Source organism: Lissotriton vulgaris, chromosome 11 (assembly GCF_964263255.1).
Source record: "Lissotriton vulgaris chromosome 11, aLisVul1.2, whole genome shotgun sequence".
Classification (NCBI taxonomy): Eukaryota; Metazoa; Chordata; class Amphibia; order Caudata; family Salamandridae; genus Lissotriton; species Lissotriton vulgaris.
This window is the reverse complement of record NC_141699.1, coordinates 881,271,914-881,299,829: the sequence shown is the minus strand read 5'-3', so window position 1 is coordinate 881,299,829 and position 27,916 is coordinate 881,271,914. Positions and strand designations below refer to the sequence as shown.

Genomic DNA, 27,916 nt, shown 5'->3' with positions numbered 1-27,916 from the left:
GTGTGAAACCTATGTTTTTTTCAGTGAATATATATATATATATATATATATATATATATATATATATATGTGTGTGTGTGTGTGTGTGTGTTTGTTTTTTTAGACTACTAGCCTCTGATTCCTTAACTTGGAATTATCCCAAGACATCAGATTTGATTTCAAAAACTTTTCGTGAGCAGTACCCCTGCACACCAGTAAGTGGCGTCATTCAACTCTCTGTGGCATTGTAGTGTAGTAAAGTGTTCTTTTTTGCATGGTTACCCCCTATCTTTTTGCCAGATGCCAATTTGATTGAGGGTGAGCTGGGATCCAGCTTACCAGGCCGCAGCACCTGTGGCTTGTAAAAGGTACCCCTGGTACCATGGGCCTTGTGACCAGAGAGGCACTCTGATGGCAGCAGCATTTATTATGCCACCCTTGGAGTACCCTCACCTTAACACCCCCACCCTGCCTAGGCAGACTGGGTGTTTAAGTGCAGATCAAACTAAAGAATCAACATGACTCATCCCTGTGTGCCATGTCCGCCAACACTGCCTATAGCATGGGTAAGTCACCCTTGTAGCAGGCCTTAAAGCCCTAAAGGCATGGTGCACCAGGTGAGGCCGTAGCTCCAAGAGCAATATGCGCTACAGTGCCTGTGCCATTTACAGACATTATAAGTGCAATATAGTCATTTTGAATGCAAGGGCTGGCAAACTCCACAGCTTCACCAAAGTCTGGGAAGGGTGGTATTAAACTTCCCAGTACATTAAACCCACACGGATGACAATATGGCATTTAATGGAAAATGCACTCAAAGAGCATCTTGGGGATGCCAGCTGAAAAACGACCAACCCTTGTGTGGTTCCCAGCCATCTGGCACCACCATACAGGTGTCTGGACCCCTGGGAAGAGAGCCTCCACTCTATGGGTCTGGAAACCAAGCCCAACCTGGGCTGGAGTGTCCGACCTCCTCCCCCAGGATAGGCAGGGTCCTCGAGAAGGGAGTTTCAAAGGCCTGCTGCCTTTGTTAGCTACCTGAGCCTTTTGCTGCTATTAGTAAATGGCTCATACCAGTTCTGACCACCATTGAGCTCGAGAACCCGTGGGAAAAACCTAGCCAGGAAGAGAGGTGAGCCTACCTTTGCCAACCCCACCCCTCAGGTGGGGAAGGCGAAGTGAAGGCCTCCTCTTAGTCCCCACCATCTTGGAGATGGGGGGACACCTAGAGGGTGGTACCCTCAGCGAGGGGTGTGGACTCTCCTGAAAGACCTATTAGTCCTAACCTGCACACCCCTGTAATGCCCCGAAGTTCAGTATTTAGGGGCACCCCTGAACCTTGCCTCTTCAGATTCAAAGTGACAAGAAGGACCAAAGAGCCATGCTGGAGAAGAGGAGGATGATCGCAACTGCTTTGGCCCCAGCTGTACCGGCCTGTCTCCTGCTCTGAACCCCTGCAAGCTGAAACCGGTGTGTCCTGCATCTAGCAGCTTCCAAGACCCCCAAGGGACCTGCCCCTCCTTCTTAAAGAACTCGTCTCTCCAGTGGAAACTGGATTTGTCCAATACCAACCCAACACAAGCCAGGACTCCAGATCCAGCTGTATCCGCACGTCCTCACCACTCTGCACCCGACGCCCTGGTTCAGGTGGGCCAACACCCCAGCAAGGTCCCCCCTCTCCTGTGATCCTGACCTGTGTTGCAGCATTGGAAGACCTCCACCGACCTTGTGGTCGACGCCTGCAGCCTCACCCTGAAGGATCACCCCAAACTCCACCGGAACCGGTGCGAAGAAACCAACATGAAAGGACACCCCTACACCTCCTGAGACGTTCAAACGCAGTGTCCTGGTGTCCAGCAACTCTTTCTCTTCATCATCCAGTCGTTGGTTTCCTTAATCCAATCTTCTGGTTCCAGCCTGCAGTCCTTTTCCGAGACAGACGTCCTCCATTGAATTTGGGCTACCTACACCTCCAGAGCACTCTACACCCTGCTGCCCCTGCAAAGGCTGCAGGCTCGGGACGGAGATTCTTCAGGTGCGAATACCACTTCAAAAGGTAAGTTGGGATCTTGGAGGATAGGTAGATACCGAAGAATTGGGCACAGGGGGCGGTGGGGCGCCGGGTGCAGGGGTGTCTTTGGATGTCAGGAAATCTTACCCTCAGCTGATCGCGGTTGGAGGGGTCCCTAGTTGTGAGGCTGCAGGCGTCGGCAGGATTGTCAAGGAGGGTCTTTGGGCACTTGATTCCGGGTCACACTCACCGGGGGGACGTCCTCGTGGTTATTGTCCACTCAGGCGCAGGCCGGTCTCGGCGGGTGCAGAGTGTGCTGGATTTGCGGTTCCTGGCTGGCACCAGGGGTTGTTGCTATTTGAGCAGAACCACTGCTCGTGGGAGTCCCAGTCTTTAGAGAAGCAAGGCAGGCAGGTCCTTTGGGGTTTTCAAGGTTTCTGTCCGCAGGAGACGCCAGGGTTAAGCAGGTTCTAGGATCAACAGGCCTGTAGGGTCCTGGGGCCAAGTCAATTGGTCTCATCCTCTTGTTAGCAGCTGCACGGCAGGTTTTCTTGTTTCTTGTTCTTCCTTTTTTCAAATCGGATCTGAGGAAGGAAGGTTCAGGGTGCCCCTAAATACTAAATTTATGGGTGTTACAGGTAGGGCAAGGGCAGGGACCAATGGGTCCCTGTCCTGGGGTGAATACACCCCCTATCCTGCTCCTCTCCTTTGGGAGGGGGGCAGGAGCCTATCTCTAATTGGGCAGGGCTCCCCATCCTCAAGATGGCCGGAGCCCGGAGTTGTGCTTCACCTCGCCTCTCCCACCTGAGGTGGAGTTGGCACAGGCTGGCACACCCCCTTTCCTCACCTAGGGTTTCCCGCCTGTCTTCCCACCAGAGTGGGGGGTCAGAACCGGTGGGGGCCAGTTGCTGAGTACAGCAATTGCCCTGGGGATGCTCACAAAAGGCGGCATGCCTTTGAAGCTTCCCCTGCCCAACCAGGGGGAGGAGGCTTGGCACCTCGTCCCAGGATGTGCATTGTTTCAGGCTCCCGAGAGCGGCAAACTCTCGACCAAGGGGTCCAGAAACATGTCTGGTGTTGGCAGCCCCGGTAGCCATGCAGTCAGGACACTGGGAGTTGGTTAGGTTTCAGTGGGCATCTCTAAGATGCCCTCTGTAGTGCATTTGGCATTACATCCCACACTGGCATCAGTGTGGGTTTAATGTGCTGAGAAGTATATCAACCTTCTCAGTCTTCAGTGTAGCCATCATGGTGCTGTGGAGTTCGTAATGACAACCTCCCAGCAATATATAATCTTAATGGCAGCACTGCACTTACAGTGCTCTTTGTTTAGTCCTGCACCAGGACACTCAGTCTGCAAAGGCAGTGTGTGTGTGTGTCAGGGCACAGGGCCCCTAAGGGTGGCACAATAAGTGTGCAGTCCTTAGGGGTCTTCTCTTGGCACAATGCCCTGGGTACCTAGGGTACCATTTACCAGGGACTGACGTGGCCAGAGATGCCAATTGGGTTTTAATTTCAACACAGTTTTAGGGGAGGAACACAGGCCCTGGGCTCCTGATTGGCAGGAGCCCAGGGCACACAGTCAAAGCACATCAGCAATTCAGCAAAAAGTGGGGGCATACCATGCAAGATAGATGGCACTTTCTCACAGTGTGGACTTGGTGCCAACCTGGGACCCCCTTTGCCCTGACCTAAACCCCAGGAGCTAGGCTCCAGAGACAGAGTAGCCTGCCTGTGAGCAGCCTCCAACCGAGGTGCCCCATTTGCTAACATTGGCAATTTGCACTTGGCTGCCCTAGTGCTGCTGGTGGTGTGCTTTCAGTACCAACCTGAACCTTGGATGTGCCCTCTAAAACCCCACTCTGTCGTTTTTCTCCATAAGACTGAAAGTTGGGTTTTCTCTAAACAAGTGTTGCACGGTCTTGTACTGCAACAAAAATAAACTTAGTGTCTTCACAAGAGTTAACATGTTTCCTAATGTCCTGTGTTGATTCAACTGTTAGGAGTCTGTTTCATACTAAACTAGGAAAGTAATCCAAAAGTAACCTGCGAGTAATTTCAAGGGCTTTTGAACTGTTTACAAATCGTTTTCTCAATGTAAAAGTAATCTGAATGTTCTACAAATCCAGTGTTCAATGTATTTGAAAAAGTAACATTGTATGAAGAGTTCAACTTATCTGCTACTAAGTAAATCTTGGTTCTAGAAATAAAACCACAAAATGACAGCTTCTTACATAAGCAATTGGTTTGGATTCAGTCTTTGAATGGGTGATCTAATTTCTTGCCGAAGTGTGTACAACAATTGCTTAACACTACCCTCTTTTGAGCCTGACTGCTCCACTTCATTACCACGAAAGAGAGTAAGGTATTTAGCCTCTGCTATACCTCTGGGTATCCACTGGACTCTGTGCACACTATCCCTCACTTTGGTGTGGTAAATACAGAGCCAGCTTCCTACTGAATGTGCCCGAAGTGATGTGTGTGGTGTCTGTATAGGCACCACCCGAGCAAAGTTCTTTTCTTACCCACCCCAGTCAGCACAGATCTGGAGAGAACTACCCCAGTCAACTTTTGGTTGACCTTCTCCAACTTTTTTTCGAAGTTTTTTGAGATTTTTCTGCTGGTGTGGCAGGATTTCGACTTAGAAGGCCTGCTTCGACCCAGCAGTGCCGGTCATCGGCACATGTCAGTGACTGCCCCGCACCTTGTTTGCCTCTGGTGCCTCGAGTGTGACTACAACGCAATGACCTGCATAGACTGCTGCGCCAAGCACCCCAAGGCCTTGAGGGAGTGCTCCCTTAAGCACTTTGCCACCGGACCTGCGATGCTGAGATGGTCTCGATCCTGGTCGAGAGGAAGGTCCCGGCATTGGTCACGGAGCTGAAGATCCTCCACGCACTCCGAGTAGTCTTATGTCTTAGGGTAAGTCCTACAAGCGCAAGAAGAGTAACAAGTAGAAGAGGTCTTCGACTTCGCCCTGTCTGTCAGTTATCTGACAAGAAGAGGGAACATAGTCATTCAAGGTCTGGCTCTACGGTTGAGGCTACATCTGGGCCGGCTCCGCACCTTCCTAAATTTCTGGGAGCCAGAGCGACCCGCCCAACTCGGAGTTCTATGAGGCCATGTACCTCATATTTGGGAGACGGTTTGTGTGCATTCAGGGACGGCGGCTTCAGGAGGGGCCACTGGTTCTCTGTGGCAGTTCCATCCCCAGCTCCAGTCGAGCCCCTTGGATCTATGGATGGATCCACAACAGCGCTGATCATACCACCCTGACTTTCCACAGTGCTGGTCCCAATGCAGATGCGCCTGGTTCCATCCCCATTCTCATCCCTGACAACAACATGGAGCCAGAGGGGCGTCCGGGCTAGGGCTCAGGTAGGATTGGGTGGGGTCACTGGACCCTGAAGAATACCAGCCCCCAGACCCCAACATGGACTGGTGTGAGGAAGTGGTGGACCCCAGTGGATTTGACACCTCTCCAGATACTGGTATGCTCTCTCCCCTACCATGGCTATGGAGGAGAGGGGGCTCCTTTTGCTATGTGGTAAGTTTGGCTGAGGTCCTGGACCTTAGCCTACACTTGGTGGAAGTCAAGACTGTTGTGTTGATAAAGGTGCTTTAGTCAGTAGTGACCCCTCTCAGAACCGCTTCTCCCATTTTATAAAGCCCTCATGGACGTCCTGCTGCGGAACCTGCGTCAGTCATGTATGCACAGCCCTTGGCATGACTTCACTCGAAAAGGGCATATTACACTAGAAGAACCTTCCTTCTAGTATTAGATAACTCCTTTTCTTTTGCTTTTATTTTATCCCCCTTTTTATATCATTTGGTTGTGATTTGAATGTTAAAAATGAAGATATCTTGCAATCAGTTGTGACATTCGCTTCCCATCGCCCATGCACTACTGTCTACTGTGATCCTAATGATGAAACTTTATATGGGCCTTGCATCTCTGTAACACATGTCATGTCCGCATATGGTTAATCACTGATGAAGAGTCACATGCGATAAAAATGCCCTGCTCCTCAATTAGAGGTAACAGTCTGCGTGGGTTGCGGATACTTATGCTAATATGCAATAGCACGTCAACTCCTGAGATGCAGATGCTACTTGTGTTGTAAATATGGGATGTTAATACCTAGAACCTTGGATATGGCGACATAGTAACGTTGATGTTGTAAAAAGTGCATGATGTACAAATGCTTAGTTTGTATCACGAAATGAATAAAAAATGTAATAAAGATATTCAACAAAAAAAAAATTGACGTCCTGCTGCGGACTTCATCCAAGCCCTGAACAGGGGCTCCTGTAAAGAGTAAGATTGCCTGCTGCCACCTCCTGCCCCAGTGGACCCCAACTTCACCACGCAGCACCCTACCCTAGAGAGCTTGGTGGTTTAAGTGTCCACCTCCGGTGTAATTCCTGGCACATTTCGTACCACTCCACCAGATAAGGAATCTAATAGGCTGGAATCCTTAGGAAAGAAAATGTTTTCTTCCATCAGTCTGGCACTGCGGTCCGTGAACACTGCGTGCCTTACGGGCCGTTACGTCCATGCAGTATGGGATTCTGTGCGCAGTTGCTGCCCATGGTCCCTGAGGAGGCCCGGGCATACTCTGCCAAGCTATGTCTGATGGGAGAGATGCAAAGTTCACATTTCAATGTGGACTGGAGACAACCGACTCGCTAGCCAGAGCAGTTTCTTTGTCGTTGGCCCTACTGTGCCACACCTGGCTGTGAACAGCTGGCTTTTCTGGGAATATCCAAGTGCTGCTTATTAACATGTCCTTTGATGGCTTGCATCTCTTCGAAACCAAGGCGGACTCACCGCTGGAGTGCCTGAAGGATAGCAGCACTACGGCTGGGTCCTTGGGCCTCTCCATGGCCCCTCGCCAACCCCAGTCCAGCTTTCACTCCTTGCTTAGCCACGGAAGGAACATCCAGCTGCGTCTTGCCCAGCCACCACGGCGTGCAAACATCCCAGCCACTGCGAGGCCAAGGACATAGTACCCTCAGACCGCGTGGGGTGGGCAGCCAAAGGTCAGGCCAGTCCACCACTCCCCCACAGATGTTTTAAGGCATGGGCAAAGGGGGCGCTGGCCCAGGACCCAATCCTTTCAGGGGCCCCCTGATAGAGCCAGCTATGTTCTGCAGAGAGTCTTGCCCTGATGCCCTTTAATAATTTTTAAACAGATTGTTGTCAACAGCATTTTTCTGTCTATTACAGACATTTTGCAGACAAAATGTTTGTTTCATGCAACATTCATATAGATCAATACAGGACCTCACATGATAAATGGGGCATGACAGATTATTTTAGAAATATTAGTAAGCTGCTGTGTTACAATAATGAAAACACACCACTATCCCTGAATATCAGATGCACTCATATTTAGAATGTTATTTGACCAAAGAGGGCAAGAAAGAGCCTATATCATAAAATCAAATCTGTTCCGATCAGGAGCGCCCAATATCCTTAAAATGTCCTTGCTTCCCTGGCAGCTGCAGCCTCCTAACCTGTTTGTTTTGCCCTCGCCTGCCCCATTGGTATTCTATAACATCAGACCACTGGGTTCTTCAGATTGTCAAAAGGGGCTACTCCCTCCTCTTCGTGGCTACCCCATCCCCTTTGTAACGACCCCTCCACACATGCCACCCATTCGGATAGGCTGACCGAGGACCATCTCTCCTTGCTCCACCAGGAAGTGACAGCTCTATTGGCCAAGGAAGCCATAGAGAGGGTGCTGACGCCGGAAGTAGAACTACTTTTGGTGGCCAAGAAGGCTCAAGACAGTCGTCCTATCCTAGACTTGCCCACATTAGATTTCTTCTCCAAGAAGTTCATAATGCTCACGCTCGCTCAAGTCCTCTTTGCTCTGGACCAAGGAGCCTGGATGGTAGCGTTGGACTTGCAGGACTTCTACTTCCGTATGCGTGTCCTGTCCGCCCACAGGCGTTGCCTATGATTAATGGGGGGCCACAAGCACTTTCAGTATGCCGTGCTTTCTTTTGGCCTTACCTGTACCCCTTAGGTGTTCGCTGAAGTGATGGCAGTGGTTGCAGAATACCTTTGGAGATCAGCGGACCCAGTCTTCCCCTATCTCGATGACTGACTGCTGATGGTGGGCTCGCCCCAGTCTGTTGTCTACCGCTTCCAGACTATGGCGGACCTCCTGCACTCGTTGGGGTTCATTATCAATGTGCCAAAGTCTCATCTGACTCCCTCTCAGATGCTCCCTTTCCTGGGGGCAGTTCTTGACACAGTGCAGCATCGGGCTTATCCTCCCAAACACGCTATGGTACAGATGTGTTAGCCTCGGTCCTGGATTTCATTGAAACTGACTCTAAAGCTGCTGGGCCTCTTGGCCTCCTGCATCCTGCTTGTGACATATGCAGGCTTCGTAGTGGTACCTGAAGATCCGGTGAGCGCAGCATCAGGGGAATCTCTCCACCATTGTCCAGATCTCAGAGGGGACTGCAAAAGATCTGCGGTGGTGGTAAATGAACAGAGATTGGGTCAGTGCAGACCCCTCTCCCTTCCTCAACCAAATCTGACAGTGGTGACTAACAGATGTCATTCCTGGGATGGGGCAGGCATCTGGAAGAAGTGGAGATTAGAGACCTCAGGTCTCCAGTGGAATCTGGATTCCACATGAACCTACTGGAGCTCTGGGCGATCCAAAGTGCATTTAAAATATTTCTGCCCTCCATCATGGGAGGGCCTAGTGCAAGTTTTTGCGGACAGCACTACCCTCTATATGGTATTACAACGAACAGGGTGGAGTGGGGCCGTGGACCCTCTGCCAATGAGGCCCTGCATCTCTGGACATCGCTAGAATGTCAGGGCATTTCCCTGGTGGCTCAACACTTGGCAATGCTAGAACAGACAAACTCAGCTGAAGATGCCTAGCGGATCACTAATGTCCTCTCCATCTAGAGGTTGTGCAAAAGGTCTCTTTCAGCTGTGGGGAGAGCTTTGGTTACATCTGCACGCTAATGCACAGAAGGCATAATGTCGGCAGTTCTGTGCACTTGAGTTTGCAATATGGCTTGCACTCAAAGGCGCTTTTTGTCTTCAGTGGAGCTCAGGCCTTCTGTACGCCTTTTTGCCCATACCAATCCTGCCCAGAGTTCTCAAGAATATCGGGAATCACTTGGCCCAAGTCATCCATTTGGCTCCGGACTGGGATCAGAGTTTGGTATACCGAGTTGTTGAGCATGGAAATCAATCCTCCGCTCAGGCTGCCTCTTCGGTAGGATCTTCTGTCGCCGCAGCTAGGGAGGGTTTTCAACTTGAACCTGTCAATGCTCTGTCTTCATGAGTGGAGATTGAGTTGTGACAGTTGACAGCTTTTGCCCTTCTGCCGAAGTCTGCACTGTTATCTTGGCAACCAGGCATCCTTCCACCAAAACTGCATACGCCTGCCTTTGTGTGGCCCGTGTGTGGCATGGTGGGTAGAGAAACAGAATTGCAGATAACATGCTCAGATGGTTTGCATCCTTTCTCACTGAAGCTCCAAGAGAGTCTGCCTCCCTCCCTTCACCCTGCAACCCAAGCACAGCATCTGCGGTGTACCACAAGGCTCATCCCTCAGTTAAACGCTCTTAAACATTTACTTGATAACACTCACAGACATCGTAAGATTGCTTGACAACATCTTCTATGCCGACGATACCCAACTCGTCCTCTCGCTCTCTGCGAACCCCACTTCGATGTAGACCAACATCCACAACTGCCTGAAGCTTCCCCCCCGCCCCCCTCCCCCAGCTGAAGGGCCACGCCTGCATCATCCTGGACAGCGAACTCTCCATGAAACATCTGGTTCAATGCCATTTCCCTAGCCCTGCTTCCGCACGCTCCGTCAAGTCTAGAGGTGGCTCCCCATCAACCCCACAAAAACAGTGAGGCAGTACCTCATCACCAGCCGACTGGACTGCGGCAATGCACTGTATGCAGGCACCATCACAGAATTCATGTAAAGACTCCAAATGATCCAGAACGCAGCTGCCAGACTGATCCTTAACCTGACGAAGAGGACACACATTACCCTGCACCTGAAAGACTTCCACTGGCTCCCTGCTAAAAAGAAATGGCATTTCAAGCTTTAGACAGACGCTTACAAAGCCCTCCACAATCAAGGACCCGCCTACTTGAACCACTGCCTGCATTTCCACCGGCCAACCGGGAATGTCCGTTCCGCACACATCGCCCTCGCACATATACCACGCACAGGCTGCTCCTGTGGACTCACCTTCTTCCACTTCACTGTCAAAGCTTGGAACGTCCTCCTCCTTCACCTCCGCACCGCACCCTCGCTGACCCACTTCAGGGAAGGACTCAAGACCTGGCTTTTCGACTGATACCTTCAGCACAGCACCTGAATTACCTCTAGGGCGATAGGCCGCGCTATACAAGTACTGATTGTTACTTTAAGTTTATAATTTACGCACCACCTTCACATTAGTGTAGCTTGTGCACTTCTCTACACACACTACTCAACTCTCTAGCCACACTACATGGCCTATAACTCCCCACTATACCAAGCACAGTGTGTTAGAATTGCTATGATTTAACATGCTATTAGTGATGTAATAAGAAAGGGTGTAAGCAGAGCATGGAGAAGGCGCACGTTATGGTTAATGTACTTTCTCTAGCAAGTTGACAATAATGTGAACTGAGGTGCACGAACTACAGTAATTTGAAGATGGTGCGTACATTATAAATGTATGGTACAACTGTATCTTTAGAATTTCTGATGTTTTTGTAGTTTGTTTGGTTTGTATGGAAAGAATAAATAAAGTTTCCCAAACTAATCTTTCATCTTTGTTTGTTTCATAAGAGACACACCACACATGCACTCAACACCACCCCTGACAGATGCCCCAGCTTTTTTTAAATCACTTAGGTAGCCACCTTGGAATAGTGCACACTTTAACAAAACCATGCTGTCTGGAATGGTGCAGATTTGGCTTTGCAGTTTTTCAAATAGGTTTCTCTGGACTCCAGTTTATACAATTTGCTGTGAGACTACCTTCAGAGAAGGACTGTGGACAAAATGTCCCTTATCTCTTTCTGAACATCCCTGAGTATGAGGAGTACACACTTTCAAACAATTTTTTCATCATGCACTCCCTGCTCTCTGCCAGCTGCACTCTTAGTTCTACCTATATGTTATTAAACAGTAAACAAGGACAGCTTAACTTGATGAATAAGGACTTCAGCTATAAATGTATTAAGACGCATTTTACATTGTTTGAGTTTCAGAGAATGGTGTGGTGGAATGGCTGACATTAAAAAATACAAGGCCCAAGTATATATTTTTAGATAACATATGTGCTCCAATTGCATATTGAAGTTTTTCTGCCATTTTAATGTAACATTTCTTTTTGACAGACATGCACATAAGAACACAGTTATGGAAGTGAAATGGAATCTAAATGGTAATTGGTTGCTCACTGCTTCACGAGATCACCTGTGCAAACTCTTTGACATTAGAAACCTGAAGGAGGAGCTCCAAGTTTTTAGAGGTCACAAGAAAGAAGCCACAGGTGAGAGAAAAGCTTGATCCACTGGTAAGATAGACTATTAAACTCAGTCATAGGTTTATAATTGTTAGCATAGTCAGGCGAACCACAAATAATTCCTTTCCTCTGGTTTGGTTGTTGAGATAAGTTATCAGTCTTGTCTGTAGGTGCTGTTGCCAACTGTGTATTAAAAAACTATGTTTTGATTTTGGAGTGTGTTATGGCATGCTAGTCGTGATCTAAAAAAACTAATTTGTTAGAGACCGGCCAGAGGTGAAATAGCGAAACTGTTGACATCATAATGGCATTTCCAGAGGTGGACAACTTTTGCGCCGTTTGACAAATCTTCGTGACATTTTCAAAACTAGTGGCCTGCTCCGGTCAGCTTCTGTCTTGAAAGTTTTGGGGTGATTCATCAAGCGGGGGCCGAGAAAAAAAGGGTGGTCCCAAAACACGTTTTCCCCATGTTAATTTTCATAGGAAACTTTGGACCAAGCTACAGCCTGAACTGCTGAACGGAATTACACCAAATTTGGCAGAAAAGTAAGTCTTGATTCAGCAAGAGCCCTTTTTGTTAAACGGTGTTAATCTGTTCAGTAGTTCGGAGAAATTAGAAAAAGAAAAAATATCAATATCTGAGCACCGAGGAGGAGTAGCGAACCCTCCCGAGCATGAGCTTCATTCTAATTTGCTGCCAACACTCCAAACCAGGAACTGTTGGCAGCCATTTAGTGATTTGGTTACTGAGTCAGAAGAAAGCTGTGCAAAAAAGGATGAAAAACATAAAAAGGGGACAGGGTAGGAACACCCTGACCACCTAGGCATGCTCAAGGGGGTCCCACAAGGACCACCAGGGTCCCCCAAATATAAATATTTTTTTTTTAAATCGAAGTTGCGATGTGTGAGGGGGAAAAAAATAAGATTTGTTCCCGAAACGATGTTGGCACTAGGAGTTGTTCGGGATCTTCAGGGCTACCTTGTCTAAAAAGCAAAGCTATTTTTATAAGAAAACTAGGAAAAACCTGGGTAGGGGCGTCCTGGGTCACGTGGGCTACTTCCCATGCATTAAAAAGGGTGGGGTCGTTGGATTGGGCAAACCTAAAGCTTTTAACTAGAACCAATGCCTCAGTGGTGGTCAAGTCAGAAGGGGTTTGGTTGCGTTCCCTCCCTTTGGTTGGTTTCTTAGATTCCCTTCTAATGATGTGGGTGTAGGAAGTCAGGATTGTCTGTTCCCAGGATGAGTTCTTCTGGAAGCGCCTCTAGTGCCCCAACCCGTTCTGTACAAGGAGGACCCTGGGGAGGAATGAGGGTAATGATAGCCAATGGATAAGGTTTTATATCCCCATGTACGCATTTAATATGGAACACAGCATCCGGGACATATTGTTGTGCTCTTACCAGGGACTTGTGTATTACAGATTGTTTACATCGTGAGTCTAACAATGCTTTAACCCTCTTTCCAATCATGTGTACACTTGCATGAAATGCCGGTCCCATCTCAGCAGTGTAAAGTATTGACCTTGGGACGTTGCCCACCTCCATAGGTTTGTCACTCATTTTCCGTTTAGGGCCCATCCGAGCTATGTGACCCCAGTCACCGCACTGAAAGCACAGGGGCCCGTGGAACGACGGGATCTCGGTTTTGGCGATCTTATGTCGAGGAGGTTCTATCACCGTGTAGGGTTTCTTCTCAGGTTTTGTGGAGACGGTCTTGCCCTGCTTGTCGCTCTCCCATGGCGAGGTGCGAGCCTGTGCCCTCAAAAAGGTCTTGGCAATCTCTACAGCTTCTTCGGGGGTGCAGTGGGGTTGCTGCCTTAGCCACCTTTGAGTGCCATATTGTAAGCCTCCACGAACTGTTCCAAGTATATTCTATTCATGATCTCTTCCTTAGTACTGGAGTGGGGCTTTAACCATTTATCGGCTGCCATTTTGAGGCGAAAATACAGAGTTTTGGGATTCTCACTGGGTTGTCCCTGTTCCTTCCTGAAGCGGACACGGTAGGCTTCCGCGTCTAACCCGAGGTGATCTAGGATCACATCCATGATTTCGCTGTAGGAGGTGTTGCCAGTGGCGTTGGCCACCTGGTATGCTGACTGTGCCTCCCCTGTTAATAGGGGAGCTAGGAAAAATGGCCACCTGTCCTCAGGCCATCCGCATGCACTCTCAGCACGCTCAAAATGTAACAAAAAGCGTCTAGGTCCTCGCCCGGGACATATTTTTGCAAGGCTACGCCGGCATGTCCATGTGGCATACTACGGGGCTCTCTCGGGGTTGGTATCTGAGGTGTTCCAAACATTTGTTGTAGTCCTTCCATCTGTGCAGCAAAAGAGTCCTTAAAGACGTCTCAATCCGCTTGCGCGGAAGTCATTTGCCTTTCTACGGCCCATTCCAGTTTCTCTTGCCCTTTTATCAGATGTTGTATGAGGGCGTCCATCATTGAGGTACTGATTGATTCAGTAGGTTATCCCACTTCTGACACCAGTTGTAGCGTGGGTAAAGGATCAAGACAGACACCAAGTTGGGGCAAAGAGGGTTTTATTCACCGTAACAGATGTTTTCTCCTCGTTGCCAGTCTTTCAGGGGAATATAGGGCACTATCGGCTTTGTAGATAGGGCTTCGTTCTCTCCCAGTCTCTCTTCTTAACTGCTTTCTCCTGGACTGGCAGCGGCTTCCCAAGGGCTCCGGGTCCATATGGCAGGAAAGATATGAAGGCTGGGGTAAGGCTTCCTTTCAGATATGCTCAAAGTGCAAGGGAGGGTTGTGTTGGGACACACGACCACGCGTGGTTCACTCCTAGTCAGATTGGCTTTATGAAGTGCTCAAGTGAACGTGCCCCATTAACCAAAAGAGAAGAGGACGCGGCTTCAAGAGCTACGGGAGTACGCTATCCCGCCTCCCCATCCAGCCCGTGAAGCGTTTGCGTACCTGTAGAAGCCACATTCCTCCAGGAGCGTGGCTGGGCGACTCGCTGGGACGTTGGCCTCCTGGCTCCACCGGAGTTCCTGGTGTCACGGCCTCTGCGTCTCCTTCCTTCCTGGCAGCTCAGAGTCCTCCCTACAGCACGGGCTTCTCTTTCTCTGTCTCATCTTCTTCCACGGTGTGGTTCCACACCCACTTCCTGGATTCCCTCTTGCTTAAGGCTCTATAGGAGGTGACGTCAAGGGGCGGAGTCACGTCTTTCGGGATTCCCCATTCGCCAATGCCTTCCGCCAGAGAATGCAGTAGGGGCTTCTAGGATCAGTAGTCCACGGGTCCTGTCGGGGAAAAAACAAGAGCTGCAGTGGGGAGTTAGCGACCCACCATTCGACATCGAGCCCGCACTTCTCTTTGGGCGGACCCACGATGTCACACACTCCTATAAAGAAAGTCTACCAGCATATTACAGAACCGTATTGTATGTGGATAGCTTAGTGAGTTGCTGCTTTTCTCATTAAAATCTATTTTTTACTTGTGGTTCAGCCGCACCTGGAGCTGAGATTGGGGTAGAGGGTGCTGATTATTTAGAAATTAAATAATAGCTTTAAAAGCACCAGCTGCAGAGTTTGACTTTCTTGTTGCACAGCCGGATATTTGTCTGTTTCCATGGACCTCATTGTATGATTTTGGTTGGAAGGAAGTGTTGGTTTAAGTGTCACTCAGTCGCTGAATGTCTATCATAAATCCACTGAATCTATTAAAATGTCACACATTAGCAATCTAAAACATTAGCAGCTATGCTCAAATGGGTGTCATTTCTGATATTTGTTTCCCTTGTCTTCATTACTTGATTTGCTTGCGAGAAAGCGTCACTCATATTTGTGGAAAGGTCACTCATAATTGCACTGAAATTATGAAAATGTCACACATAGCAATCTGAAACCTTGGCAGCTATGTTCTCCCCTTGTTCAAAAGCAATGCCAGCTCCCTTAAGAGGCGGGTAGCCAGCAGAACTGTGGGGGCATTGGGGCTCCCCCCACTATCCCCTATGAGAGGCCATGCCCCAGTGAATGGGGTCCCCGGGGCCAAAAATGGCCCTGGGGGAGGGCCACTCGGCCCCTCTCCGTATAAAAAAAAATAAACATTTGGGCATGCCCCAGGGGATGGGGTCCTTGGGGCAAAAAATGGCCCGGGAGGGGGGCTTCGTGGCCCTCCTCCCTTAAAAAATAAATAAATAAAAGAATTTGTAATATCCCGGGGGTGGGTTACCCGGGGCTAAAAATGGCCCGGGAGGGGGGCACTCTGCCCCTCTCCATTATTTAACATTTTAGCATGCCTGGGGGATGGGGTCCCTGGACCAAAAATGGCCTGGGGGAGGGGGGCTTGCAGCCAACCCCATTAAAAAAATAATAATAAAAGAATTGGGCATGTCCCGGCGGGTTGGGGTCCCCCTGGTGAATATAAATTAATAGAAGTGGACAGATTTTTTTTCGACAAAGTTTGAAGTCTCGACCCTACCCCGGTGCTCAGTGTGGCCTCCTAGTTTGAACGTGATGGGTGCGCGGCCACCTAGTGTGAATACGATGGGTGTGCGGCTCTCAGGTGGCCCCTTAGTGTGAACGCGATTGGTGCGTGGCTCTCAGCACGACCCCTAATGTGAACACGATGGGTGCTCGGCTCTAAATGCTGCCCCCTAGTGTGAACGCAATGGGTGCGCGGTTTCTTAAGTCGCGATGGGTGCGCGACTTCAATCAAAAACAGTTCATCTTTTTTTTCTAAAGCTTGGTTATATTAGAAATTAGCATTTAAAAAAACCTTTGAAATTCACTGAATAAGCCATAGGTTTCAGGGACGTTCTAGTTAGACCGTAGCATTTAAAAAACCTTTCAAATTTACTGAAAAAAACATAGGTTTCAGGCACGTTATAGTCATTTGGACATTTCACTCATATAAAACCAGTGAAATTTGGCCATTATAGTTAGTTCAGCTAACTTTAACTCGCGACCACACAATGCACTGCTGATGACTTCACATATTACATAATTATGACCTGGTCAGTGACATCACTGATGACATCTCAGATGACATCATCCAGTGACTGTGGGTTTCTATGAAGTTTAAATATGTGTGTGTGTATATATATATATATATATATATATATATATATATATATATATATATATATATATATATACTAAGGTGTATTGAAGAATGAGTGGGTGTATAAGTGTCTGGATGGAGGATTTAGTAGGTGTGTGACTGTATAAGTGAGTGATTAAATGTGTCTAAGTGAATGCATGGGTTAGTGACTAAACTGTGTGAATGTCTGTATCAGTGTGTCTAATGTGTAAGCTGAAGCATGGGTTGGTGAGTAGCTACATGAGTGTCTATATGGGTTATTGATTGGTTGCCTGAGTATCTATTTGTGTCCTGAGTGTTTGGGTTGGTGAGGGGTGGGTGACTTTGTGCATAGATGTGTGAGTGGGTGATACACTGGGTGTTAAGGTTCAAGAGTGTGTCTGTGAAGGGCTGTATGGGTGAGTGAGTATGCATATGACTATGTTGGTGAGTGAATAGATGTTTCAGGGGTATATGTGTGAGTAACTACATATGTGAGTGTTGGAGTATATAAATGACTGAGAGTGAGTGATAGTGAGAGTGGCTGTATGGATGAGTTTGTGCTTGTGTCAGTGATTGTATGAGAGTATGTGTGAGTATCTGTATGAATAGGTGAGGTGGTGTGTGTGTATAACTGTATAGGTGAGTAAATGGGAGTGTGATTCTTTTCATGACTGACTAGATGTGTAAGTAACTGGGTGAGTGGCGGTGTGTGACTGTATAGGTGTGTATGAGTGCATGTGATAGTGTGGATTGATGAGTGACTGCATGTATGAGTGACTGTATGGGTGAATGAGTGGATGTGTGTGTAGACCTAGGAATCAATGAGTGAGTATGTAGTAACTGGTGTTGGTGTGTCCATGGTTTCGAAAATGGTAGTCTGTGTTTGAGTGGGTGTATGGAAGGTTATATTAGGGTGTGAGGAGGTGCATCAGATTATCATGTGCATGATGTCATCAGTGATGTCATTTGAGATGTCATCAGTGATGTCACTGACCATGTCATGAATTATGTAATATGTGACGTCATCAGCAGTGCAATGCAGGGGCGCAAGTTATTGTTAGCTGAACTAACTATAACGGCCGAATTTCACTGGTTTTGTACGAGTGAAATGTCCAACTAACTATAACGTCCCTGAAACCTGTTTTTCAGTGAATATATATATATATTCCTGTGTTGTAGCATTAACATAAGTCCACTACCAGAAATAAATCAGTTTGCAACAAATTGCCTAAGTGAGCTTGCAGGTTATTAAACTTACATTATACACATAACATTTAGACTATGTGTACCTATTCCAGAGCTTGCCCATGTTAGGCTTGATACATCTCTTCACGCTACTAACAGTGTTAGTGTACAAAATATTATAGCTTCTGTCTTGGCAAATCTGTCATTTGGGGTCCCAAGTATCACAAATAGGGGACAGCCCTTAGTCCAGGACTTTTCCCAACTCCTGTAATCTATTTTGCTAATAGTACTGCGTTTTACTGCAGATCTAGACAGTATGTATGATGTTTCCGATCAATGGATTTGCCAGGTCAACCCCCTTTCAATTGTAATGGTCAGCTTGGCATATCTGGTGTGGAAATGCCATGTATGAAAAGTGGACATTCTTAGGCATCAAACTCTGTGTACCATGGTGCTTGCCACCAGTCAACAACAAAGGCCAAATCAGAACATCTGGGCATTCCCCAGCAATAGTTATAAGCAATTGGCATGCACTTGAGATAGGCGACCTCTGCAATGTGAGGGCCTGACCGAATATATGGGGGCAGAAATTGACACCTGGCCTCTGGGGCCACTTAAGTCTCCCATATAGATAGAAATCTGCAATCCACTGCCTCAGGACAGACAAGACGGAGAATTTAGGAGGCACATCTGCGTTTCAAAGGAATACCCGTTAAACCTTTCACCCCAACTTCAAAGGCTTAACGGACATACCAACCCAGTGCCAACCTACTGCCCAGGGACATCCGCTAGTAGAGGAGCAGAACCAGAGAAATGGCACTGCGTGGTGCACATTGGCAGAGGACTCAGTTGTGCACATGGAGGAAAACTGCCCATGGAAAGGACTGCGTGCCTTCCTGAATAGTGACTCGACAGGGCCGACTACCTGCTGATATGTGGCACCCTAAAGTGGCTCCCGAGGACCAGTTGGCTGGTCTTCCATTCTATCGGAGGTCTCAGGGGCATCAACGATTTCCTACGAGGGGCCCACACCATCTACTGCTGTCATCTGGAGAGCGGTGCCATCTGAGTGCCCACATCGTCTGCTAAATGCTGGACAGTGCTGGTGTGAGCTTGGAACTACAGACTCGTGCCTGGATACAGGAGTGCTTAATGCAGAGCTCAGGGCGTTGCCAGGATCTAAGGCAAAGTGGTTCCTGCACTGCAGGGACCCAGGCAGGCATAAGCGTCTTGTTGGTGAGCAGATTCACCGGTTGCAGGATCCAAGGTGGTCCACTTCATCGAATGTGCCGCATTTCTCTTGTCGCCTGGCCACTGCATGCTCATTGCGTGCAGTGTCTAATTCACAAGTTGCGATCCTCAGAGGTGGTGGTCGCACCCATTGCAGAGTCTCATTATACCTCGTAAGGCACGGCTTACCATGTGCTATTTCCACATGGATTGTACAGGAGGGCAAAAGAAGGAATGCAGTATCTCCTCCTCAATTTTTCAAGCTGTACATTCAGTGCATCCTATGTTCCTTTATTATTATTATGTTTAGTGAACTTTATATTGTCAGTTTTGTGATAGAACAGCAATCCAGCAGTGACTTTACTAGAAATGTTTAACTATGGTAATGGTATTACTAAAGATGGGTGTTTTGAGTAGTCTGCCAGCTCAGCATTTGGAGGTTACTGTAGTTATTGATTGATAACTGAAATAGTAAAGCTTCTTAAGATGTGACTTTTACATTGAATGATGAGTACTATAGTCGTTCTGACTGACAGTATATTCTCTTTCAGCTGTTGCCTGGCACCCTGTGCACGAAGGCCTTTTTGCTAGTGGTGGTTCAGATGGCTCATTGCTTTTCTGGCATGTTGGGTATGTACTCTCCTTTTATTTATGCATGTTGCTTTCTATATCATTGTACTGCACATATGTTTTAGATCAGCTTTCTTACTGAACTGGGTGAGCTGTTTGAACAAATATCTTACCTTTTAAACACTTTCCTGTTATCAACTGCTTTTTTATAGCCTAAGTTCATAATTCACTATAGATAGTAAATCACTTGATTATTAATTGGTTTGATTTCCAGGTACAACTACACACACATCCTTCAAGAATATGGATTATTTCATCAAGACAGCTAATGTCTGCAGCTGTCAGGTTCTAGCATTAATAACATGTACCTCATTTACCTACTATGTGTGAGGCTTTTCATGGGTTTCCATGATTGCGAGGTAGTATGCTCTGCCAGCGCTTATTGCTGGTGCTGAGAGGGCCCTGATAATATTGCATAAGTTACTCCCTTGGGCACATATCTATCTTGTGATAGAAAAGTGTGTAGTTTAGAAATGAACAGGGAGGAAAACCCAAATACAGCATGTCACTTCACATAAACCTCAATAAACAAAATGTCCAGCAAGTGCTGTATAATTAAACAAGAACATGACTATTTACATGTACGGTCCCAGCGATTTCGACCGTAAATATTATTTATAGCATTTACCCTCTAGTCTAGGTATTATTTTTTTTTTCTTTCAACTGTTGCCTTGTGGCAGGGCCCCTGTGATTATTTCACATTAATTACTCTAAGATTTTTGATCCTCTTAGTTTTTTCTGTTTATATCATATTATTGATTTGTTGAATCCAATATTGATGTTTAATCTGTAGTAGCATTATTTTGTCTATTGAGGTGTAATGCTTAATACATTTTTAACTGTTACCAATAAGTTAGTGTGTGTATGTTTGTACATCTTCAGCCCTCAATCTCTGTAGAGGGGCTCCGAACTGAGAGGAGGACCCATTGTATACCCATGAATTTTATATTTGGGGGAACTCTGTACAGAGTCCACTAACTCCTAGCTGAATTTGGAGACCCAGTGCATCATACAAATTTGTATCTACTACTATTCTTTTTTTTAACTCTGAGGGACTCTTTAGGGCACACCCACCTAAGCCTGACGTCCACATGTGCCCACTTTGCCCTCATATGTAATATTTAGATTATTTTTTTTCGCAGAACACTGAGACGGTGCCCCACAATCTGTATTGGCGACTGTAACAGAAATTTCTCTTTTGAAGCCAGCATACAAAATTAATTGCATCCTTGGACCTGAATAATTTTAGGCACATGGAGGTTTGATTTTTCAGACCTGAAAACGACCACAGGAGAAAACCCTTCTTCATTCAATGGGAGTGCCTGTATTGTTTAAGTTTGTATTTGCAAACAGTCCACAATCACACGTTCGAGGACGGTCTACAAACTGCTTATCCAGCTATCGCTATAATTTATCTCTGTGTAGCCACAGATGTTACACGGTTCCCACTAGAAAATGTGACACTGTGAATTAAGATGACAGAACTTCAGAATGCAGGAACTAAGTCCATCTACTCCGTCAAACTGTCTGCCCCATTTCTGACTAGCTCACAGTGCCTCAACTGAATCCCTAGTCAAACAAGGGAATCAGATGATTTTGGCAACTTCAAACATGTCACACTGATCCCTTAGGGAACTGAGGAAACATATCCTACTGGAAGAAAAATACGAAGAGTGTTTTTAATGAATTCATTGAAACTATCAAAATTTTGCATAGAAAGAATGCACTGAGATTATTAGGCAGATAAAACAAAGCAAGGTAACCAGCATTATGAACATGGTCAATAAGCATGAACATTCCAACCACAGCACTATTAGTGCCATCTTGAATTACTATTTATCACTACCCTTACTCTGAGAGCATAGTGGGTGTACTATCTGCACGATCTCTGAAACTGGTCCGAGCCCCCATACCTGGATAACATCACCAGGGGATCGGGCTGAAGTGAATTGGCAATCCTACTCTGAAGGATGGCAGCTCAGTGTTTGCACAGCTGCATGCCAAACACAGCAATTTGTCCTCAGATGGTGTCGACGGGAATGCTCCTCTCTGACCTTCAATAGGACAGGGCACAGTATATACTAAACTGTTTTAGAGATAAAATTCTGATGTAATAAGTCTAGATATTTAAAGCTGTCACCGAGTGGACAACACAAGCACCTTGATGCAGTTTTTTGTTCTAGCCTTGTACTGATTGTACAGATTAAAACAAATAGAACAGCTTCCTAAAAACAAGCATGTACAGCGTATTCTCAGAATAATATTGTGCACGTAAGAACATGTAAAACATAACCTTGTAAAACGATGTCAGGCTAAAAAGACTAAAATGTAAAACGGAGTGGGGAACTAGAGTGAGTTCAGGAGTAAAATCACCACACCCTCCCCTTGGCCATTACACGACTCTGCTTCTACATAGTGAAGGAGCAAACTATTTGGTCATAAATGGTCCCGTTCACAAGCTAAGCAAACAGAAATCATTTTTAAAAAGCCAACTAAAATTTTAAACCTCTATACTTTAAAAACTATTTATAATAACAATGCCATAATTAAAATTCAAAGAAGGCTCCCAAGATGTCTTCCAAAATCAGTGTTAAAAGAATCCAAGATAGATTCAGCATCCGCAGACGATATTTTCACAGTGGCCTGATTGATCAGCTCCAAAGAATCAATTTGATCATCAGTCGATGCTGAAGGCGTGTTCTCCTTCAGTGCACCTGTCTTTAGAGCGCCCAGGTCCATGAACTCAGGAGCCTAAGCATCCATATCCAAGGAGAGAGATGGCTTATAGAATGCATCCTGAAGCGGTCATTCCCATGGGACCACCACAGAAATTGGTCCTTATCAGACTCCCTAGCAGATTTATATCCGTAGATGGCCCTGATTGCATTGCATGTTTAATTAACAACGGAAACCAATTGTAATGGTCAAGGACCTTGGGTAGTGGTACGTTACAATTACAAAATAGTCCCTGACAGTGGAGATTCACACAGAAAACAACAAATATAGGCCTGAAATCAGTGCTATATTAAAGCTGTCCAGCTGGACAGAAAATGTAATAATGTATCAAATCACATAAAACACAAGAATAAAGTGGGACACAATCCTGCGTCCAACGCAGCATATATAACAGAGACATAGATGAACTGAAATTCACAAATTCAGAAAAAGGCTCAGGCTGGACATAAAATGCTTGTAACTTGTATAAAGAAATGCAACAAGCAAACCATATGTAGGGACACCGTTAAACATCTGTAATTAATTAAATTGCATTTACGGTGCATATTGGCTCGATAATGTTTAAATACCGTAGATACAATATTGGGATCATCATCAGGAAGTAAAAATCACATGCCTGAGGGAATTTTAGCCAAGCGATGTAGCAGGGGGCAAGCAATGAGGCAATTGTGAAAATTCCGGGATGGGATTACTGCGGTCGCACAGAGGTACGTTAGATCACTTGAGCATTTAAGAGACATTCTTTACATCTCAATCATCAGAAACAAACTCGGGTGTAATTATATCATCCATTCCCACCTTAAATACATAAGGAATGAGCAGAGACTCTGTAGGACCAAATATATCATGTGGGACCTTATCCCTAACAATTCCATCGAGTTCCAGAAAAGCTGGTATGTTCATACGGGACAGGTCTTGTCGTGCTAATGAGGTTTGAGCACCTTGACCACCAGTTAAGCAGAAGAGGGTTCTTGATGGTAATATTCATTTATCAGAAATAAGAAAACAGTCACATATCCAATCCAAAAGACGCTGAAAAAACAATGAAATGGCATTCCACAGGTAAAGCCAAGGAGAGGCACCAGATAAGTGTGTTCCAGCCAAAGAAAAAGTTATGTCTGCGATGCATTTAAGTGTTGGAGGAATCAGAAGAAAGGTCACTGTGGGAGGGCGTGTTTGATATACAAGCGTGGAGGCTTAAGAAGTGGTTTCAAAGTAAGTGGTTTATTGAGAACAGGAGGGGTTGGGGATGGGTGGCTGGGTGGTTCCTTGGTTTCCTCCTCTTCGGATGACTCTGCTGATGAGCTGGAAGGGGATGACGCAGGCACATTGGTGGTCTTGCTTTCCATATCCTTGTTACCACAGTGGTCTTCCCGGAGGCTCATAGGAGGATAATAAAATAAAGAAGGGAACCGTAAGTAGGATGTTCTTTATAAGGTCAGGTTTTTCTCTTCTGTCACCACACCGTTGTGCTCTAGGCTGGGTTTGACTTGTGCGAGGGTGAAGTAGGAATAGAGTTCCTCGGAGCCCAATAGAGTTTAGAAGGGTAAGATAGGGAGTAGGGTGAAAGCGAGTTTTGGGTCTGATTTATAGTGCCTAGGAACAGATATAAATATATATATACGTGCCCGATAGAACAAGTAAAAAGAGTATGCAGTCAGGATGTTGAGGCTTTATCGAGAATATAACAGTTGATATGCAGCAACAATAGGCGGAACAAGAAGACGTTTAACTCCCTTCTCCTTTTCTTGTCCCACCCGGCACTACCTCCCGCCTCCCCACTCTTGTTAACCCTTTAAACAGGATTACTCACAGGCTCCGCCGCAACTCTCCAGAGTTGCGGCCGCTCCCCAGCCTCTCCGCTCCCCAGCCTCCTCTGGACACCACCAGTCCTCACACCAGCTCTCGTCTCAGTCCTCCTGGCTCCCTGGTACTCTGGCGTCCAGCCTATCGGGTCCTGTGTCTTCTCTCCGCTCCCCCTGGTCTTCGGGCGTTCGAAGTCTCGGGTCCCGCGTCTTCTCGGCATCTCTCCTCTCCTTCCGCGTCACCGAACTCCTCCACCCACTGACCTCCGCTGCTTTTCATTGGTCCTTTGCTGCTTTTTCCTGCTTGCGTAGGCTCCGCTTCCGGGTCACGCCGCCTGATGCGTTCCTGCAGGAAAATAGCAGAGGAGTATGGTGGAAGTCCCGTGTGCCGTTGCTGTATTTGTTCCCATGATCGGGTTTCTCCGCCCGGCGCTCCACTGGTAATCCCCGGGTCCTTCTCACAGTCACCAACAGCCAAAAGCATAAATAAAAAGCCTCTTCTTGAAATATACTGTGCCCACTTCATGCAGTGTTTTAAATTGAATCATCTTTTTCACTGGCAGCCAGTGAAGTGCATAAAGATGTGGGGACAGACGGGTTCTAGGGTCTGGCCTCCTCTTTTTGAACAATTTGTAACCTGTTAAAGAGATCTTATGGCAGACCCATGGTTGCTGTTTCAAATTTGTTCAGCCCGTTTTGATTCACAAGATGTTCAGCAAGTTTATTGTAATGGGCATAAGTATCACGTTGTTAATCATTTATGTTATAGAACATCAATAAGCTCACATGAAAAGACGCTTTTAAGAGAATAGTTAGCACTATTGTGGAATGTTCCTTGTTTATTATTATTTGGCTAGCGTGCACTAAGGCTTTTGATTTCGTTTATTGGTTCAGTGGGGATAAGGGTTTTTTTATGAAGAAACTGTTTCTTTGATACAGAAAAACTACCTTCTGAGTAACAGCAGTTAACAAGTAGTTTTCGTTTTGTAGAGTTCCCCTGACGAAGGGTAAGAAAAAGCCCCTCTGGAAGAGAAGGCAAAGAATAATGCACAGTTACGGCCAGGGTTGCCATTGTATTCCTGGAAGCCTTGGAAGAAAAAGCAGGGTCCTGATTCGAGTGGAATGCAGCTGCAGTACATGTCCCAATGAAGACTTGCATATCTTTAATAACAATACAAGTATCAGCTGATCGTTGTGACCACACCCAGAGGAAACTAGAGCAAGAAACTACAGAGAGTAGAATGCATTTAAACTCATAATCCGAATTTAGAGGATCGTAGTGATCTAGGTACACGCATTGGAGCATTTTTTAATTTTTTTTAATTAAGAGGGATGTGTCCGGTGGGTGAGCAATAGTGGATCCTTTAATTTGTTTGCAAATATCACAACTAAGGACACACTGCTCCGTCTGCTTATACAGGCCATGCCTCCAAGGGTGTTTCTGTAGTAATTAAATTGTTGCCGCCCCACAGCATAGGCAGATTCTGTACCCTCATGGGCAGCTATAACTTGTTCTAGCTTGCGGTCTTGGTTGGGAATCACACCAAGCCAGGGATAGTTGAAAAAGGAAAATTTGGGTCACTTAAGTGATTGATACCTTTTGCTTTATATTTTTTAGTTAAAGGGATGTCGTTCCAGGAGGCATTGATGGCCGCCATTATTTATTTACCCTCGTTAGAGAATGAGTAATCACAGCTACTGTTACAATCTTAACTGCAGATTTCCAGCATCATCTGCTAAAGAATTCCCAACTGGTATTCCAACACGCTGATGACTCAATGTATGTATTACATGAGTCTTTGACAAACAGTCTTTACGGTCTGCCACTGTTCCCCAAAGCAGTGAATGCATTATAGGATTTCCCTTCGAGTCTCTGAATCCATTTTGGCGGCAGTAGTGAAAGTAAGTGTTTACTTTAAGAATGGGCACAATAATACAAAATACACATTAGAAGTGTGGAGGATTCAGAATTTGTATCTAGTGTCAGTATTAAAGCTTTCAGTTCAACAACTTGTGCAGTGCAATCTCCTAAGGTTGGTGTGTGAGGGTTTTACTTAAATCCTTTGAAGGTGCTATTTTTATTCATTTTTCTTCTTTTTTTTGTCAGACAACTTGAGTTTCTGGCCGTTCCTTCTTGTTTATCATTATTGGTGTTTTGTGTCTGTGGCAGTCTAAGCTGAACTATCAGTATATATACATGTTTATACTGTTCAAGTGCCAATATCTTACTGGGCACAAGGTATTCATGTTCATATTGGGGACATTTTAAGTCCGTAAGTATGGGGCCAACGACATAATCTACATCAGTTGCCGTCAGGGAAGTGGCCCATTGTATCCTACAAGGGTGCAAGGCTTTCGCGTTAGGAACTCTGGCCTTGGTTACAGCCTCTAAGGCTGGGACAGGAGTAATGAAATTTGTGTTTCCCTAGAGCCAGGGGTCTTTCCTTTATGACCGACATCTGAACTGCAGTCAGTATTTTTGTGAGTGAACGCAAAACGTATTTCTAGATTAGAATATAAGTGAATGTTCGAGGCATGTGGGCTGCTGAATTCATATCTGTGCATAGATTGCCGCCTAGTGTTGGGTCCGGATGATTGCACATTGTTGTCCTGGAAGAGTCTTCGAAGTATCACGAGATAGGTGGCTCCTCCCCTGGACTACAGTGTGCTAAGGCATCCTCTCCATCTTCAGATTGGTTTTTTCCGCCATTGGGTTCGGATGTGCTTTCTTGACTCAAGTTCGGAATCGATATAAAAGACTTTTTTACGGCCAAAAGGCCTTCGGGCGTCGGTATTGTCTTTCGTTCGGTGCCTCGTACTTGGTCCAGTTCTTCGAAAAGGACGTCGAAGGCCGTTTGCCTTTTTTCGACACCAGAGGCCCCATCAACGATCGACGATGGAACGGAGCCCGTTTAAAAGATGCCCCATCTGCAACTCCAAATACCCTCACATTGATGTGCACCCAGTGTGCAATAAATGCCTATCCCCGGACCATGAGTAGGCCAGCTGCATGGCCTGTTCTAGGTTCAGGTCGAAGAAGAAACTTCGGCTGCGACGCGCCGCGAGACAGTCGGCGCAGAAGACGGCGCCCGACCCGGAGAACATCTTCGAGGCTGATGACGACAAGGGCGTCGATGAAGAGGACCCTGAACAACAGTCGGATCCTGCGTCGGAGCACGACTATCTATGACGAGGACGAAGAAGAAGACCACGTCCTTGAGGAAGACTTCGTCGAGGTAGAAGACGACGCAGAGGCCATCGGAGCCGTCGATGACGACTCAGGCGATGAGCAAGGCCCAACCGCAGTCGCGGGCCCAATACTGACATTGTACTTTCTACGGCTCAGGTCGAGGCATCGCCGGAAGGCCTTAGCCAAGATCTTAATCCACATTCTATAGCCCCGCGTCAAGGCCCGGCTAAGAATATTTCTAAGGAGCCATTGGTCGATCAACCACCATCAGCGGTGAAATTGAAACCGAAACTGCTGAAGACAGTCCTTGGATCGACGGCTTCGGAGTCATCGGTTTCAATCAAAACCAAAAGTGTCATCGACCCTTCGGGGTCACAAGGGGGCGTCGGCCCGAAGATCGGGGTGCCGAAGCCTGTCTCTACGGTCAAGCACGTCACGCTGACGCCGTCGACGTCCAAAGATGGCGACACTGGCAAAGGACTCAAGGCTAAGAAGACTCTCGATCCGAAGCTTCCAGCCTCCAAGCCAATAGTGGGCAAGACCCTCGAGTCGAAGAGCAAAATCAACCCGAAAGAGCATGTCCC

General features: G+C 46.7%; 1 protein-coding gene across 2 annotated transcripts in view; it reads left to right on the top strand.

Annotated features, from left to right (window-relative positions):
* WDR33 (WD repeat domain 33) overlaps positions 1–27,916 on the top strand; it is a 1,115,698-nt gene that overhangs the window by 847,495 nt on the left and 240,287 nt on the right. For both annotated transcript variants that reach the window (XM_086944027.1, XM_086944028.1), the window contains exons 9-10: positions 11,388–11,542; positions 19,523–19,601. In XM_086944027.1, coding sequence (XP_086800153.1) covers positions 11,388–11,542; positions 19,523–19,601 — 234 coding nt within the window. The remainder of the gene's footprint in view (positions 1–11,387; positions 11,543–19,522; positions 19,602–27,916) is intronic.